The sequence below is a fragment of the Uranotaenia lowii genome, chromosome 2, assembly GCF_029784155.1.
Source record: "Uranotaenia lowii strain MFRU-FL chromosome 2, ASM2978415v1, whole genome shotgun sequence".
In the NCBI taxonomy this organism is placed as follows: Eukaryota; Metazoa; Arthropoda; class Insecta; order Diptera; family Culicidae; genus Uranotaenia; species Uranotaenia lowii.
The window spans coordinates 74,945,133-74,961,499 of record NC_073692.1 but is presented as its reverse complement, the minus strand read 5'-3'; the positions used below and the strand labels follow the sequence as shown (position 1 = coordinate 74,961,499).

Below are 16,367 nucleotides of genomic sequence, written 5' to 3'. Positions count from 1 at the left end.
GCCATAAATTTATGGTGAAAGCGTAATGTAAGTATTTGAAATCGTAGTGCTTTTCGTTAAATGTTCTTTTATTTAAAAACGCGAGAGATAATTAACTAGAAACATACTTAGAAACTCAGATAAATTTCACTCGAACGTCCTAGTGTAATTCACTTGACCGGTCACTTAAGTGAATTCACTTGACCCATCACTTAAAATTCAAATGAAATTACGTATGGCGAGAATTTACTACAGATGTCACTTATTTTTAAAGTGAAAATTATTTTGGGTGTATGTACAACTTACTGGTATGCAAGGTTGCCGAAATCACAGAAAAATCTTTAATTTCTTAGAATTTTGAGAAAATTTTCATCACATATTCTGTGCCACAGAACACAGAATTTTGGAAATACTACCAGTTTTCACAAATTTTTAAGGCGACATAAATTTTGGATTTTAAGCATTGTTTTGGAAAAACATGATAGAGTTGGTTATGATAATAGAATTTTCTCAAGTAAAATGTAAAAGAGACTCAACTTTAAATGAATTTTCAAAGAAATTTATGGTATTTACATCACAGAAAACCATCACAGTATTTTTGGGTAAAATCACAGAAATTCAGATTTTTTTTTCGCAAAAACACAGAGTTTGAAAAATTGATAAAAAATATTTTAACCTATTCTTCTTAATCTTCTCTAAAACATCCAGGTGAGCATTGTAAACAAACATTTCTTACTGGAGACCTGCCATGTGCCCGCTAAAGACTTCGTTTGCATCCCATTAATTTATTTTTGTAATTTTATCGTCAAATTATTAAGCGCAAGGTTTGATCGCTCTATTTTGTTTATTTCATCAGTGGGCAATTTTTCAAACTAGTCAACATGAAGTGTGACCTGTTGTTAATCTGTGAGGCGAGCCAGACAGAAGAATTGACGTTTTTACCAGTTCTACAATCGAAATGATCGGATTGCGTTTTACTAAACCTTCAAAGGTGAATTCACCTCCTATATTTGTATGGAATCTATCATCCTTACTTTCATTCAAATTTTAGCTCACCGTTTGATTACCTATGACATTCACAATTATTTGTAAAATAAACTTTGATCGAGTAGTTGATTTCCATCTGTTTTGGAGTCTCTCAAAGGCACTTTACTGGATGTTTCACGATCCAGCTAAAAATGTTGGTCTATGAACATATTCACCGGACGCTATCTCAAAAACTACTGTACAGATCGTCACAAAATGTGGCCCATGTTATTATGACATTCTTAGGTAGTTTTACAGAAAAATTCAAGAATTTCTATTCATGCATTCAAAAGTTATTCACAAAACACAGTGTTGCTTTTTTCGCATACACTCCTTAAGTAAGTATAAGGACATGAATGGAACAACATTAAATGCTTTAAATATATTCAAAAACAGTCCCATAAGAAATGCGAAGCTGAATAAAATGTTCATCTTTAAAATAACAGACATGATCTCGACAGTGATATTCGGTAAATTGGGATAATCAAGTGAAAAGTCCAAAAACGGTGGCGCTTAATGTTGATTTCACAAGGCAACCAAATTTTTATTTTTCCTATGTGCAAAGAGCTTAAGAACTGATTACAAATGATTGGGGGACGTTAAATCCAAATACACAATTATTTTTTTTTCTTGCAGCTCCTGTTTTCTAAATAACTTAGGAAAATTAGGAAAACTTAATTTAATCAATTTGTGTACATTTTTGGAATAAATGTATAATATTAAGAGATTCTATAATCTGAGGCAACGAATTGGAAGACTTTGCTTCTTTTGAAATTGAAAGTCAGGAAGTGTATCACCATCTAGGGATGAAAGTGGTTCAATTCTTAATGACTGTAATTTCATAAAACGGAGAGTTGACGAGTAGCGCCAATTGAAGTTTTAGGCGACTATTTATGCAAATGCGAATACGAATTTTTGGAATAAATGTAGAAATTATACAGATATGTAAATTTAAGGGTTTTAATTCAATGATCAACTTCCCCGAAAATCGCGAGCAGTTTTGACTTCTTAGAAAAAAAACTAAGGAAGTTTTTTAACTGTTTATTTTCCCAATTTTGCAAAATTCTGTTATTTTGACGAAATTTAAAAAAAAAATTTGACCCAAATTTAATTTAAGATATTTCTTGAACCATTATTCCAAACATTTTGCAGTCTTCAACAAAATTCATTTCATTTAATGAAATGAAATCTTTAATATCAAATACTCGAAAACCTTCATCAGCGGTGTATTATCAATTATCAATGATCGATTCTACTCAAATTCGTTCAATTTCAAAATTTTTACATACCATATCACTCAAACAATAGCTGACAGGCAAAATTTGGAAAACGACTCGATTTCAAGATGCCAAAATCTTCAAAAAACAGTTATTAAAATAAAGGCACAAAAAATGTTGTTCCCTAGTGATATCTGGTGGCTTTTAATGTTAATTGGTCTTAGGTCTCAGGTATCAGGTCTCAGGTTTTATGTCTTGTTGCTCAAATCTCAAGTCTCAAGTATTCGGCCTAAGGTCTCCAGTTTCCGATCTCAGGTCTCAGATCTCAGATCTCAGATCTCAGGTCTCAGGTTTCCGATTCCAAGTCTCAGGTCTCAAGTCTCAGGTCTCCGGTCTCATATTTCAAGTCTCAAAACTCATGTCTCATGTCTCAGGACTCAGGTTTCATGTCTCATATCTCAAGTCTCAAAACATATGTCTCAAGTCTCAGGTCTCCGGTCTCAGGTTTCCGACATCAGGTCCATGCCCTTAGATTTCATGTCTCCGGACTTTGGTCTTAGGTCTCAGGTCTCACATCTCATGTTTCATGTCTCAAGGCTCAGGACTCAGGTCTCAGGTCTTAGGTTTCATGTCTTAAATCTCAAGTCTCAGGACTCAAGTCTCAGGTTTCATGTCTTATATCTCAAGTCTCAAAAATCATGTTTCAAGTCTCAGGTCTCCGGTCTCAGGTCCTCGGTCTCAGGTCTCTGTTCTCTGGTCTCAGGTCTTAGATTTCATGTCTCAGGACTAAGGTCTCGGGTCTCAGGTCTCACGTCTCAGGTTTCATGTTTCAGGTCTCAGGTCTCAGGTCTTAGGTCTCATGTCTTATATCTCAAGTCTCAGGACTCAGGTCTCAGGAATTAGATCTCTGGCCTCAGGTCTCCGGTCTTCGGTTTCAGGTCTCAAGTTTCTGGTCTCAGATCTCAGGTCTCAGGTCTCAAGTCTCAGGTCTCCGGTCTCAAATCTCAGATTTCAGATCTTAGGTCGCAGGTCTCGAATCCAAGGAGTCAATTTGAATTTTGGGTTAAAATTTTGCTGAAATCTTAATTCGTTCTCTTAATTAAATTTTGATTAAAAGTTCTGAATCTAATTCAAATGTGTAGTGAAAATCTAAATCCTATATATGACTATGTATTTCGAAGACAGCGTTATTGTTTAGAACACGTATGGCTTCTAATTTTTAACATTAACGCACATTCAGCAACAGAAACATACAAAAACTTGGGAAAAAAACAAAATAAACTACTGTGGAAAACTTCAAAAATTTCCAATATCCTGGTGCTTTATTCCAATATATTTTTTTAACAGATCGATAGTCGCCCTGCGAAAAAAATCACTTGAATTGATTGATATTGATATTTAAAAAAAATTCTGTTTTCATTCTTCATTCAGTATAAGAACATAAGGATGGCAATCGATGTATGGGAAAAATTTCATGATTGAATTTTTAAAACCGACCATAAACATTTTGTAGATAAGCCCTACATACTGACCTGTGCAAAATTTCAGCTCGATCGGACTTGATTGGTGCCTCAAAGCGTTAAAAGTTTCGGTTTTTTTTACCCTAAAAATTCATCTATGGGGGACCAAAGGAAATCCGTAAAACCGAAATCTTAATTTTGATGCCGAATGACTTAGAAACGTATGACACGTCGAGATCTGGTGTTATCTCGATGAAAAAATTGTAAAAAATCTACTTTCTGTGACTTTGTCGATTATCTGAAAAAACGGTCAAGAAAGTCGATTTTTGACCAAAATTTTAGTTTCGAGATAACATGATGCATTTCTATGTCATTTGGCTTCAAAATTGAAATTTCGAATTTCCGGATTTCCATTGGTCCCTCCTACATGATGTTTGACATTCTAAAGTCGATTTCTGATAAAAAATTTTTCAAGATATCACCAGATTTCGACGTTTTATGCATTTTTAAGTCATTCCGCATAAAATTTAAACATTTGATTTTTACGATTGGTTTGAGGGTAAAAAACCGAAACTTGAGCGCTATGAGGCCCCCCTAAAAAACCTCCGATGGAGCTGAAATTTGGCACAGGTCAGGTTTTTGAGCTAATCAACAAAATATATTTGGTCGGTTTTCGAAATTGGAGTGAACCCATTTGGCTGCCACCCTTAAGTACATACAATTGTGCGATTGATCAATATGACCCACATTTGTAATGATATCGTTGAATCAAATCTGTTAATTGGTTCCGAAACCTCACTTTTCCATTGGACCAAATTGGTTTAAAATAAATACATTTTGTAACAGTTTGATGGATGTACACAATCCAAACTCAATATTATATTATTTCAACATTATTTAAAGAGAAACTGGATTGAATTTAATTACCTTTGAACTACCAGGTAAGAGTGGTTTTAATTCTTTTCTGTCGTGTTTATTCAAACCTGGTTGCTAATAAACCTTCTTGATTTTTTTTTAAACTTTTAGAAAAGCAATAAAAAAAACAACTCAATTTAACAAGCTCCAAATACAATTTTGGAAGAAACTTCGGGAATCTTGTTAATCGATTCTCAAATGAAGTGTTTTTCAAAAGGTCTTTCAACTGAAATTTCTCTTTATAACCATTCAACGGTTGGTCCGGAACCATGCACTTCTCTCCGATGCAACGGGGTAACCAAATTCCAGCTAATAATTTCGGCACAAAAGTACTTACCAACGGGAATGCCTTTCCCAGTAAAAGCAGACACACCTTTTGCAAATAATGTAAAGCTCCAGCAACAGCAGCAGCAGCATCCAACACTTTCGTATGTTGTTGGCACACCAACACGCAACGACGCTCATGTGTACACAAAGTTGCAAACTGGAGCAGTACACAGCACGCTGCAAATGGCTTCGGTAAATGGCTTCTGTGAAAAGCAAGAGATCCAATTTTGCAACTTGCACCCACACTTTCGTCCCTCCATTTTCCCTTAGAAGAAGTGCGGGGGAGCAGTGTGTCTCCTTCTGCCACACTCAGATACTATTTCAGAAATTTAATTACAATTTATAATAGGTTCTGCATAAACAGACAGCTTTGCTCTTATTCCGAAATGCACCCTGTATTCGTTTGTGTGGGTGCACGTATGTATGTGTGAGTCTGGATGTGTGGTTGCTGCTGTTGCTATTGCTGTTTGTGTGTTTGGTTTTTGAATCGTCCTCGGTGTGAATCCCTAAAAGATAGGTACCTAGTAAGGAATCCGTTCTGGGATGACACTTAACAATGAATATAAATTTCATCAACACCTGAACCGGAAGCCGAACCGTGTAACGAGGTGCGAAGTACTGGAACCGGAAGTGTATGAATAAGTTAAATTTGTTTGTTTTTAGTGAGTGGGGAGTTCTGCTTGAATGTTTAAATGACGATCTGTCTGGTCCACAGGTCCACCAAGATTTATTGAGCAATCAATGCAATAAAATTAATCTAGTCCCCTCTGTGACGTACATTGTTTATTTTTTTTTCAATATGAATCGTAACTTAAGAATGTAGTTTGAATTTTTCAGAAAGACACATCCATAGATAGAGGCTTCAAATTTTTAAATCTGTTTTTGATATATTTTAATAACGGCCTGTAGATATTAGCACATTATTTGCAAAGGATTAGCACAATGTTAGCATTAAGGAGCTTTGCGACGTGCGGCATTTCCCTATCAGGCATACACATTGCGTATTGCGCAATGCACGTTTTATTTAGGCATAGAATTGGCTCCAATTGGCATCAAAATTTCGCAACCTCTCCTTTGGGTGTAGCGGAAATATCAAATGTCAAATATCTATTATGTTGAATCACCATGATATTTTTCAATTTGGCAAATCATCGTTTTTTGGCTTTAGATTAGATTTTTCATAATGAATTTAAACCCTTTCGAAGGTGTTCGCCCCTATCTAGAATTGATATTTGGGTGTTCCTCGTTGAATATATTGACTTCCACTTACCTTTTGCGACTGCGCCAACCGAGCGTTATAGACTGCCACGGCACTTGCCGCCTGGGAGCTGTTGCTGCTGTTCACACCGACACCAACACTGGCAACTCCGACGCCCACGCTGCTGCTGCTGCTACCGCAGTTCGTTCCAACACTGGCAGCACTGGTCCCAACGTTCAGCTGATTGGGCGTCAGAATCGAGGCACACAGATTTTCACTTGGGCTTTCGCTACCCAACGACACCGGCCGAGGACTTTCGGAGCAAGGCGACGCCTCACGGGAAACACTCTCCGAATCGTCGTCACTCAGGATTGGTCCTGTGGAAAAAATGAATTCTTAAGGTTCCTAACCTTAAAAGATTCCAACTTTAAAACAAACCTTTTCCATCATCCAGATCGTTCTTGAGCGACTTGAACATCGACAGCTCCGAATCGCCATCAATGCCAAGCCAGTTCTCCGCATTGTGAATGTTGATCAGATCCTTAACCAACTGTTCATCGCTTTTGCCGCCAATATCGCCTCCACGTCCCTTGTTGGGCCCAAACACTTCGTGGTTGTACAGCGGATCATTCACCACTGGGAAGCCTGCGCGAGGAAAAAATCCCTTACAAAAACTGTCTACTTCCTTAGAAAAAAAGCGCCACACTCACCCAAATATTGCAGATGAACACGGATCTGATGCATCCGGCCGGTTAGCGGCTTGCACAGGACCACGCTGCTCGAACCGTTGTAGCCCAGCTTCTGGAAGGTGGTGGTGCACTCCTTGCCCTTCGGGGACACCTTGCACACCCCGATCTTGTAGCTGACCACCTCGATTGGTTCCTTGCATTCGATGATGCCTCTGGAATAATGAAAAAAAAAACGATATTTATAAGAAAGGATTATCTACCTATACATGAATTTCAGTATTGTCAATATTTTTTTTTTAATAATCGATAGATCGATTACCTACTTGAAATGTAAAAAACTGGTACAGAATCTTATATGTAATACCTACACAAATTTTTAAAGCATTTTTATAATGTACGAATTTCAAGCACACATTTTTTGAATTTTAACCAAATTGTTTTGTTATTCATATAGATTCCTATTTTTTTTTTAAATAATGTAATAATTTATAAAACACAAGTATGGGAAGTTGTAGTAAGCAGCATTGAAAAAGCTTTTGAAGTCTGTCTAATAATTGGACGCTTCTAAAAGTTTGCAAAGCATCTATTATCAAGAATCTGATGTTTTGAATTCGTCTTGGTACCATTTTGTACCTGAAAATGATCACATTTTCAAAGTTGATGGGAAGCATTAGAGAAACATGAGATATCAAAGAAAGAATGAACATATGCGGTAAAAATCATATAATTTCTAGAAAAAAATACAACGGCTCCCCCCGGCAGGACTTGAACCCGCAATTTCCGCTTCAGTACAACGGCGCGTTAGGCAATTACACCATGGTAAACGTGACGAAATAGACTCCAGTATGCGTATATGTGGAGGTCCGTCGGTTGACCGCTGGATCTTCTATCGATACTCCATGTGCTGTTTGTCCACTATTTATTGATCTCTTTGTTGTTTCTCGATCACCACTACATTGACTGGGGATTTTAGCTGGGCGAGCACATATACCAAGAGGAATTCAAAACATTAGATTTGATTTCAACACCTTCTTGAGTAACTGGTCTGGTCTGGAACCTCGAGCAGCACTGATTGCTTCTTCATATGACCGTAAGTAGCGCCAACACAAAGCAGTCGACTATGTGCGCGTTCGGCTAAAATCCCGAATCCCGAGTCGATGGGTGGTGATAAAGAAACAGCAGGGAGAGGCATAGAACATCGATAGAACATCCAGCGGTCGAACGACGGAGCACGCATAGTGAAGGCTATTTGGTCACGTCCACCATGGTGTAATTGGCTAACGTGCCGTTGTACTGAAGAGGAAATTGCGGGTTCAAGTCCTGCCGGTAGACATTGTATCTTTTTCGAGAAATTTATTATATTTAGGGGAAAGTCGGGTAAGACGGACACCCTAAGGTAGAATCGCAATAGAAATCAGATATCTATTGCTATTTTCATCGCAGTTTTCGTGCAGATTTGCAGTTTGATTGTTTGCTATCGCATTAACCATTGGAATTAGTAAAATTTTCTTCATCAAGACTGTTTTTAAAGCTATCTGAAAATTGCTTGCATTATACATTTTTAAAAAATGGTCGGTTAAAACGGACACTGCTCAGAAAAGATACATTTTGCCACAAAAATTGCTGTAAAAGTAGATATTTCTGTGAGTAAAGTTTTTGAAAATGTTATTAAACCAAAATGGAACCAACTGGTCCGAGTCCAGAAGCGAAACAGTGTGGTTTCGGAATTCCTTATTTTATAGGCACTTTCTTCACCGGTGATCCAGTTTTTACAGTTTTTGTGGCCTGTTTGAGGTGGTGAGAGCGTTACGACCGACAATTGCTCTTGTTAAGGTCCTCTTAAGGCATATGGAGGATCAAACCGATGAAAAATTTAAAATACTTGGAGTTCGTGAATGTGTCTTTGTATATTGGTTACGTTACAAGGATTTCAACTTTATATATTTTGTAAAAATCTGTTGAGAAACAAAAAAGGTATACAGGTTTAAGTCAGAAGTGACAAATTGACTCCTATACAGTACCATTCATAATTGTATAGAAATTGAAGGCACGCACACTGTCACTTCGACTTTGAACTTCTATAACTTTTTACTCTGATGATATTTTTGATCAAATTTTCTGCGTCAGATAGATCAACTATCACACTATTATATCACAAAATTTGAGCTTTATGGAGTTCGTGTGGCCTGAGATACAGTTTTTCTATGAAAATCAGACTTTTCAGACTTTCACCATTCAAACTGCAATATCTCAGAAACTACGCTACATATTTTATTGAAATTTTGCAGACTGATTGTTGAAATATTAATTTAGCTAGTCTAAAGTTTTTGTAAAGATTTATCGATGGAATCAAAAGTTACGCGAGTTACAATATTCCACGCATGAACCTAAAAATGCGATTTCTATAAAATTTTGGACGATTCATGAGAGCAATATTGTTTCCATCCACAAATCAGTCAAAAAATATCTGGCGAAAGCAATGAAAAAAGAAAAAATTGAATAAATGATCAATTTGTGTTTTAAAATCAGAATCTCGCGATATTGTTTTGATTGTGTGGTTGAAATACATTTATTGGTTGTTAAACATAAAATAGGATTTTCCTATGGAAACATTCGTCCAAAATTCTATAGAAATCGCATTTCTAGGTTCATGCCTGAAATATTGTACCTCCAGTAACTTTTAATCCCATCAATAGCACTTTTCAAAAACTTCAGACGTGCTAGCTTTATATTTCAACAATCAGTCTGCAAAATTTCATTAAAGAATGTAACGTAGATTCTGAAATATTGCAGTTTGAATGAGAAAAGTTCAAAAAGTTCGATTTTCGTAGAATAACTGTATCTCAGGCCAAAAAAACTCCGTAAAGCTCAATTTTTTTGTTATTATTGTGTGATAGTTGATCTATCTAACGCAGAAAATTCGATCAAAAAGTATCATCAGAGTAAAAAGTTATGGAAGTTCAAAGTCGAAGGGGCAGTGTGCGTGCTTCCAATTTCTTTACAATTATGAACGGTACTGTAGATGTTTTACAGATAAAAAAATCTGATATTAATAAAAGTATATGCATCTGTTGAAAATCAGTTGAAAACTGTTCATTGGATGTATTTTTCTGATCCTACTTTTGAATTAAAGAGGTCGTATTAGGAAATTTTAAGTTGAGAAATCAAAAAAGTATTTTAAGTCTGAATGTTCCCTCTCCAAGAAAATTAAGTCTGTTGATACAAATTATCTTATTTTATGGAAAAAACCTTAAGTTCAAATTTATTAATTTTTAAACTTGTCGAGCAGGACGTTTTTCACTTCCATTGAACAAAACCTTTCCAAAAATTCTGACTTTCTGTGATTTTAATAAAAAATTCTGTGACGGTTTTCTGTGCTGCTTCTTCCATTGATTTAACTCAAAAATTATGTCCAATTGCGTCTTTTTTACATTTCACTAAAGAAAAATCAATGAACATTACCAATTTTATCTCATTTTTCCAATTCAAAGAGATTTATCCAAAATTAATATTGATCTAAAAGTTGAGTTTCGGAAAAAAACGTCCAAATTTTGAAAATTCTGTGAAACCTGTGGATATTCCTAAAATTCTGCGTTCTGTGACACAGATTCTGTGATGAAAATTGGCTCAAAATTCTGTGAAATTATAGTTACAACCCTCTATTGAAAAGAAACAGCATCTCCTTGAAGTAGGTGTTCATCTGAAGAATTCATTAGCGTCATAAGACAATCTTATTGAATTTCAAAAAAAATTCTTATGACGCTAGTTCATAAGAAAATCTTTTGGCATACATAGAAGTATTTTTCTGAGTGTATAAAATTTGTACAAAAACTATAATTTTGTGACGTGAATTCACTCATTTGGGGTGTTGTTACTTATCAAAATAGCAAAAGATTTGATTGATTGATTGAAGTGCGTTTATTTGGGAGTGTGCCGTGCGCCAAGTGATTAAGCACCCTTACAACAGATTTGAATAGAGTTTAGTTTTTCAGAATCGTCTCGTTATTTTCCAAGAAGATCTTGATTTGATGAGTTAGAAAATGTCAGAAAATGTTTGAGATTTTTTAATTCACGTACGAGAGTCAGCGGCTTTGGCGTAGTGGTTAAAGCTCAAGTCTTCTACGCCAAGGTTCGTGAGATCGAATCCCGGTCATGGCATACATAGTACACTTTCTGTGGTCTAGTGGTTTTAAGATTTGTAAAATGCTAGCCATCATAGCTATGTGTGTGTGTGCTGATTTTTTTAAAGTAAATTTCTCAGCTTGATACATCAAACTTAATTACTGGAGCTTCATTAATGGAAAATCGATAAAGCCTTCGTCCATGGATCATTTTCCAGATATAAAATGGAATGAAATATGGATAAATTCCAACTCCAAATTGATATCCAGCACTGATCGATCGATCATGTTTATACTATTCAGCGATCTTATTCCAAATGAAGGAAAATTCAGAGCTTACAACATCGGGAATCTACAAGATAGGAACTGCTCAGAATGCTCACAGGAGGACAGCAACGAACACAGAATAAAAAAAAATGCACCACTCCGAAAAAACTATGGAATTGGCTAGAAACTGTTCTGAGAACAAATTTGAAGTTGGTCATCGATAAAACTGAAGATTTGTTAAGTTTGAGGTTAAATAGTAACGATAAATCCTTGAAAACAGGTGTATGGTTGGTTATTCGTACGAATAATATCATTATCAGAAGATACCCTAACAGTAACGTGTTTGAGTAGAGGAAAGAAATTATCGAATGGAGAAAGAAAAAATAAGGAGTAAGTTTTAAAAGAATTTGGAAATATTTAGGTTATTTTTTATCTTTCAAATGCATTTGTAGTGTGAACTGGAAATTTCTTAGTTTTGGTTAAAATGTTTTAAACTTAAATTTTTTTGGAATGTGTCAACTCAATATGGATTTCAGCTTTATATATTTTATTCAAATCAGTTGAGAAACCAAACAGACATATCGATTTAAGTCAGAAGTGACAAATTGAGTCTTTTAGATGCTTTACAGATAAAAAAAAATCTGGGATGGACAAGTGTATATGCATCTGTTGAAATCAGTTGAAAAATGTTCGTTGAATGTATTTTCCTGATTCTACTTTTGAATCAAAGAGGTCGTGTTAGGCAATTTTTAGTTGAGACATCAAAAATGTATTGGAAGTCTGAATGTTCCCTTAAATAGTTTATTTTTGAAGAGCCACCCTTTTCCAAGATAATTGAGTCTGTTGATAAAATTTTTTCTCATTTTATGAAAAAAGACCCAAAGTTCAAATTTATTTTTTTTAAACTTGCCGAGTCCGGAAGTATTTCATTTCCATTGAACAAAATATTTCCAAACATCGAGAAAAGTCTGTTTTTTACAGTCAACGAGGGAGAAGTTTACTTTCTTCGAAATGTTTTAGAAATTTTTTTGCGTGGTTGTTTTTGGATTAAAAATTACTTCTTAAACATTCTGGACGATGGATTGTTCGACAATTTTATAGCATGACCTGCAACTTTTCGTGGAGCAATTCGGTTTTCCACGTGTGAGCTGCTTCCAATATGGCATTGAAGCCTTGAAATTCGCTCGTTTTGTACGTCAGTAAATACGTCAATATTTGAACACCATTGATTATTTTCAGAAGCAGGTTAGGAATCCTTCGAAAAACAAACCTTCAGAAACCTGAATTAATAGGCGTCGCAACACAAGCATACACTTGGTAATACCAAAAATGGTTATAGCCGATACTTGAATTGATATATGTTGCTATTTTTAGGACAGACAACATGACAATTTGATCTGATTTTAGGTTATGAATTTTACTATTGAACTATCTCCATGAAATTTGAATTAAATTCTGTTATATTTATTTTTTATTTTAGATATTTTGCCTGAATTCTTCATATTACTTCCCAATAGTCATGAGAAAAATGTTTATTCTGCTCATACTAAGTGATGGATAGTTGAATTTTTTTTTAATATATATCTGGGAATTTATTCTAAACCAGAGTTTTTGGGTAGTGATAGTGTTAATAAATAAATTGTGAATTGAATTATGCATTTGACAGATCTAATTAGCCATTGCATTTTCGATTAGTTGATTAAAGATATCTGATTATTTAAATATAATATAACGAACTTTTAACAGTTTCATTGTATGTTTAAAATATAATATGTTCTCTGAGACAGCATATGAAAAAAAAAAATTGTTCATATGAGCCCCCGTGAAAAATCAATCCGGCCCTGTGTTTGATTGATTAGATTTGATACTATACACGGAAAATAATAAAAAAAGGTGAAATGTACGTAGATCGCCAGGTGAACGCTCGTGAAAATCAAAAAGGTAAAAAATCAAAAGGTTCTACCTCTTCGAGATGAAACTCACCTCTTAGCGAGGTAAAGTTTACCTGAAATAAGCTAAAAAAAAGGTACAATTCACCGAGAAAAAAGTCCAAAAAAGGTACCTTCTACCTCTTCAAGGTAAAGCTTACCTCGCAGCGAGGTAAGGTGTTTCTGGACTGAGCCAAATTGAAAGGTACCATTCACCTAGCATAAAGGTAGTTATTTGCCAGAGCTGTTTAGTGAGGTTAAGCAGTTCATTTATCAGAAAAAAATTGCATCCTTGTGCTATGTATAAAAACACAGTATTTAGAAATGTAGCCATAAGTTTCATTTAGTTATAGTCAAGGACTATTAAAATCGCTCACTCCTCGAAACGCACACGAAAATGCTTCGCCGCCGGCTCGCTATTCGTTTGTGTTCAATACAATCACGAACAGCAACAAAAACGATTCTACGACGGCGGTTTCTATGCTGCTCGTATTAAAAAATATTCATGGAAGGTGGGATGAAGAGTGTGTGGTCAGTGGTGTCTTACTTCTTACAAATAAAAGAAAAAATGTTGATTTTGCGGTGAAGTAATTGGTCTTTGTTAAGTTTTATTTGTTAAAGCGAATTTTGCGGTGATTGTGGTCAGAAGTTTTAGGGAAAAGTGTTAACTATGAAGTGCAATTTATGTTTAAATATTTGTATGTTTTGTTTTCTTTCTGAGTCGAGAAAATGGCCGCAATTCGAAAAGCCTTTGGAAAAGTAGCTAGTCCTTTTTTGAAAGAAGATGGCGCTGTTATGCCTTTTTTTCTCAAGTGATTTTTAACACAAGATGGTGCTGTTATGGGTTTTCGAAAGCACATTATTCATTTCAAATGGAGATGGCGCAATTATAGTTCTATATTTTTGTGCTGCCAGTTCATTAAAATTCGATGTATGGTTTTTTGATGACATCGAGTGGCGAATTTTCACCCGATACCGTTGCCCACAGAAGAATTGCCTTTCAACAGGATACTAAGATAAGTATATTTTTCATTTCAATTCAAACATGCTTAACCGCCGTGAAATCGAAGGCTTGTACAGTGTTCGTTGATGGATAAATTTTCCGCATTTTATTTCGTACGTGTATTGCAATGCCGCGTTTGGACGTGTTTTCTTTTGGTTACAGCGCGCGATAAAAGTGTTTTGTACGTGTATGATGATTTCAATATTAATTATTTCAAATGCGGTTAAATTCGGTTCGTTTCTCTCTCTCTCTCTCTCTCTCTCTCTCTCTCTCTCTCTCTCTCTCTCTCTCTCTCTCTCTCTCTCTCTCTCTCTCTCTCTCTCTCTCTCTCTCTTCTCTCTCTCTCTCTCTCTCTCTCTCTCTCTCTCTCTCTCTCTCTCTATCTCTCTCTCTTTCTCTCTCTCTATCTCTCTCTCTCTCTCTCTCTCTCTCTCTCTCTCTCTCTCGTCCTTGCTCTTCTCGTTTTAAACGCGTGATAAGATTCGGTGAGTTACACCGGTGCCAAATGCATTGTACGTGTATGACAATGTCACGTTAGGACGTTTTGCTCTTGTCGTTTAAGCGCGCGGTTAAATTCGGTGAGTTGCACATGTGCCAAGTACATTGTACGTATATGACAGTGCCACGTTAGGACGTTTAGCTCTTCTCGTCTTAAGCGCGCGATAAAATTCGGTGAGATGCACCAATTCTTAGTACATTGCACGTGTATGGCAATGTCATGTTAGGACGTATTTGCTCTACATTAAAACGCGATGTACTCGAATGCGACGCGAAAATTATTAAATATTTAACTTTCCTTTGATCACATCCCTTCCCAAAGGGAATCCAGATCTTATTTACCTTCCCCACTAACAAACTACTCTTCCTATGACGACCGTGGAGATTTAGAGGTGTATTCGGTCTCTAGTAGCAACGTAAGTCGAACTAACAATCCTTTCCTTTCCCCGATGAACCGTAAGGACGTGGCCGGCGCCGTTATTGACCATGTAAGATAAGGAACTTTCGAAACGTGTACACAGAAAATGGTAAGCTAATCCCAAGCCCCATTTATTTGGATCTATGTACAATTTTGGTAGTTCTTGTCAATCACGGAGTAGCAACTACTGAAATGTACGGTTTATCTAAGCTCAAGCTCAAGCTCAAGCTCGTATTAAAAAATATTCATGAGCGAGTCTGAGAAACGGGATCACGAGAGACTCGAATTTGCTTCATGAGAATTTTGATACCGAGCTTGCTGTCTGTTTAGGGAAGGAAGTACGCTAGTTCAGAAGAAAAAAGTAGGAAGAAGAAAAAGAAAAAGGAATCTTTCGGCTCGTCCTTCTCAGAGACAAACCGTCCGTACCGTCCGGGCACCGATCGTTTAAAGATTGACTTGGCCTACACAAGTGCACACTGTTGCTGTTGATGTTATTGATGTTCTTTCAAGCTCGTAGCTTCCAAAAGTGACGCACATTCTTTGTAGGAAGCAATAATAACAGCACTAGCAAGAAGAAAAACGATTCTTTTGGCTCGGCATATTTGCCTAAAAAGAATAATAACATCACTAAAATGGATTGGATGTGCCGGCCGTATGCACATTGTTCTTCTTATTTTCCATTCCTTTTGGCCAACGCGTGTTTACAGCCAACACGGCTTGGCGTCATCTTTGTTGCTGTTAGTGTTTGTTCAAGCTCAAGGCAAAGGGACGAACATTTTTCCACGGGAAAGAATAATACCATTACTAACACGGCTCATGAGAGGGTTGGAAAAAAGTTTCATGAATCGGCTCGCTGCTACGCAATCGTCGGGTTGTTGCTAGATTTTGTGTGCGGAGAAGGAAGCAAGGCAAAAAGGAATCAGGAGCCTTGGTCGTGTTTTCGTTTTGGTCGGGCTTGATTCGTGAGAACAGGAGATTCTCGCTCACACCTCATTCGCGTTCACGGGCATTTTTATGAGAAAAAATCGGAGCGATGCAGGCTCCGTCGCTCGTTTGAGTGAGTTTTTCAATCCTTGGTTATACAGTGAGCGAAATAAGAATAGAACCACTATGTGTTTTGCTTGTTAAAATATGAATGATTGAAAATCACCAAAACTTTGTTCTATAAATTGTTCTGAATTGTTGAACGGATAAATCAAGCATAAGTTTGCTTTTTTTGGACGTTGCAATTGGCGTTGAGGACCAAAACTATGGAAAAAGGGTGCGAAATAAGAATAGAACCACTTGTGTTTTTTCAATAAAAAACAAGATTATTTCTAAA

At 36.2% G+C, this 16,367-nt stretch overlaps 1 protein-coding gene across 2 annotated transcripts in view; it reads right to left on the bottom strand.

The window, feature by feature from the left end:
• LOC129749197 (pseudouridylate synthase RPUSD2-like) overlaps window positions 1–16,367 on the bottom strand; it is a 580,032-nt gene that overhangs the window by 25,109 nt on the left and 538,556 nt on the right. For both annotated transcript variants that reach the window (XM_055744124.1, XM_055744123.1), the window contains 3 exons: window positions 6,833–7,023; window positions 6,561–6,767; window positions 6,195–6,499 (listed from right to left, as the gene is read on the bottom strand). In XM_055744124.1, the coding sequence (XP_055600099.1) occupies window positions 6,195–6,499; window positions 6,561–6,767; window positions 6,833–7,023 (703 nt within the window). The remainder of the gene's footprint in view (window positions 1–6,194; window positions 6,500–6,560; window positions 6,768–6,832; window positions 7,024–16,367) is intronic.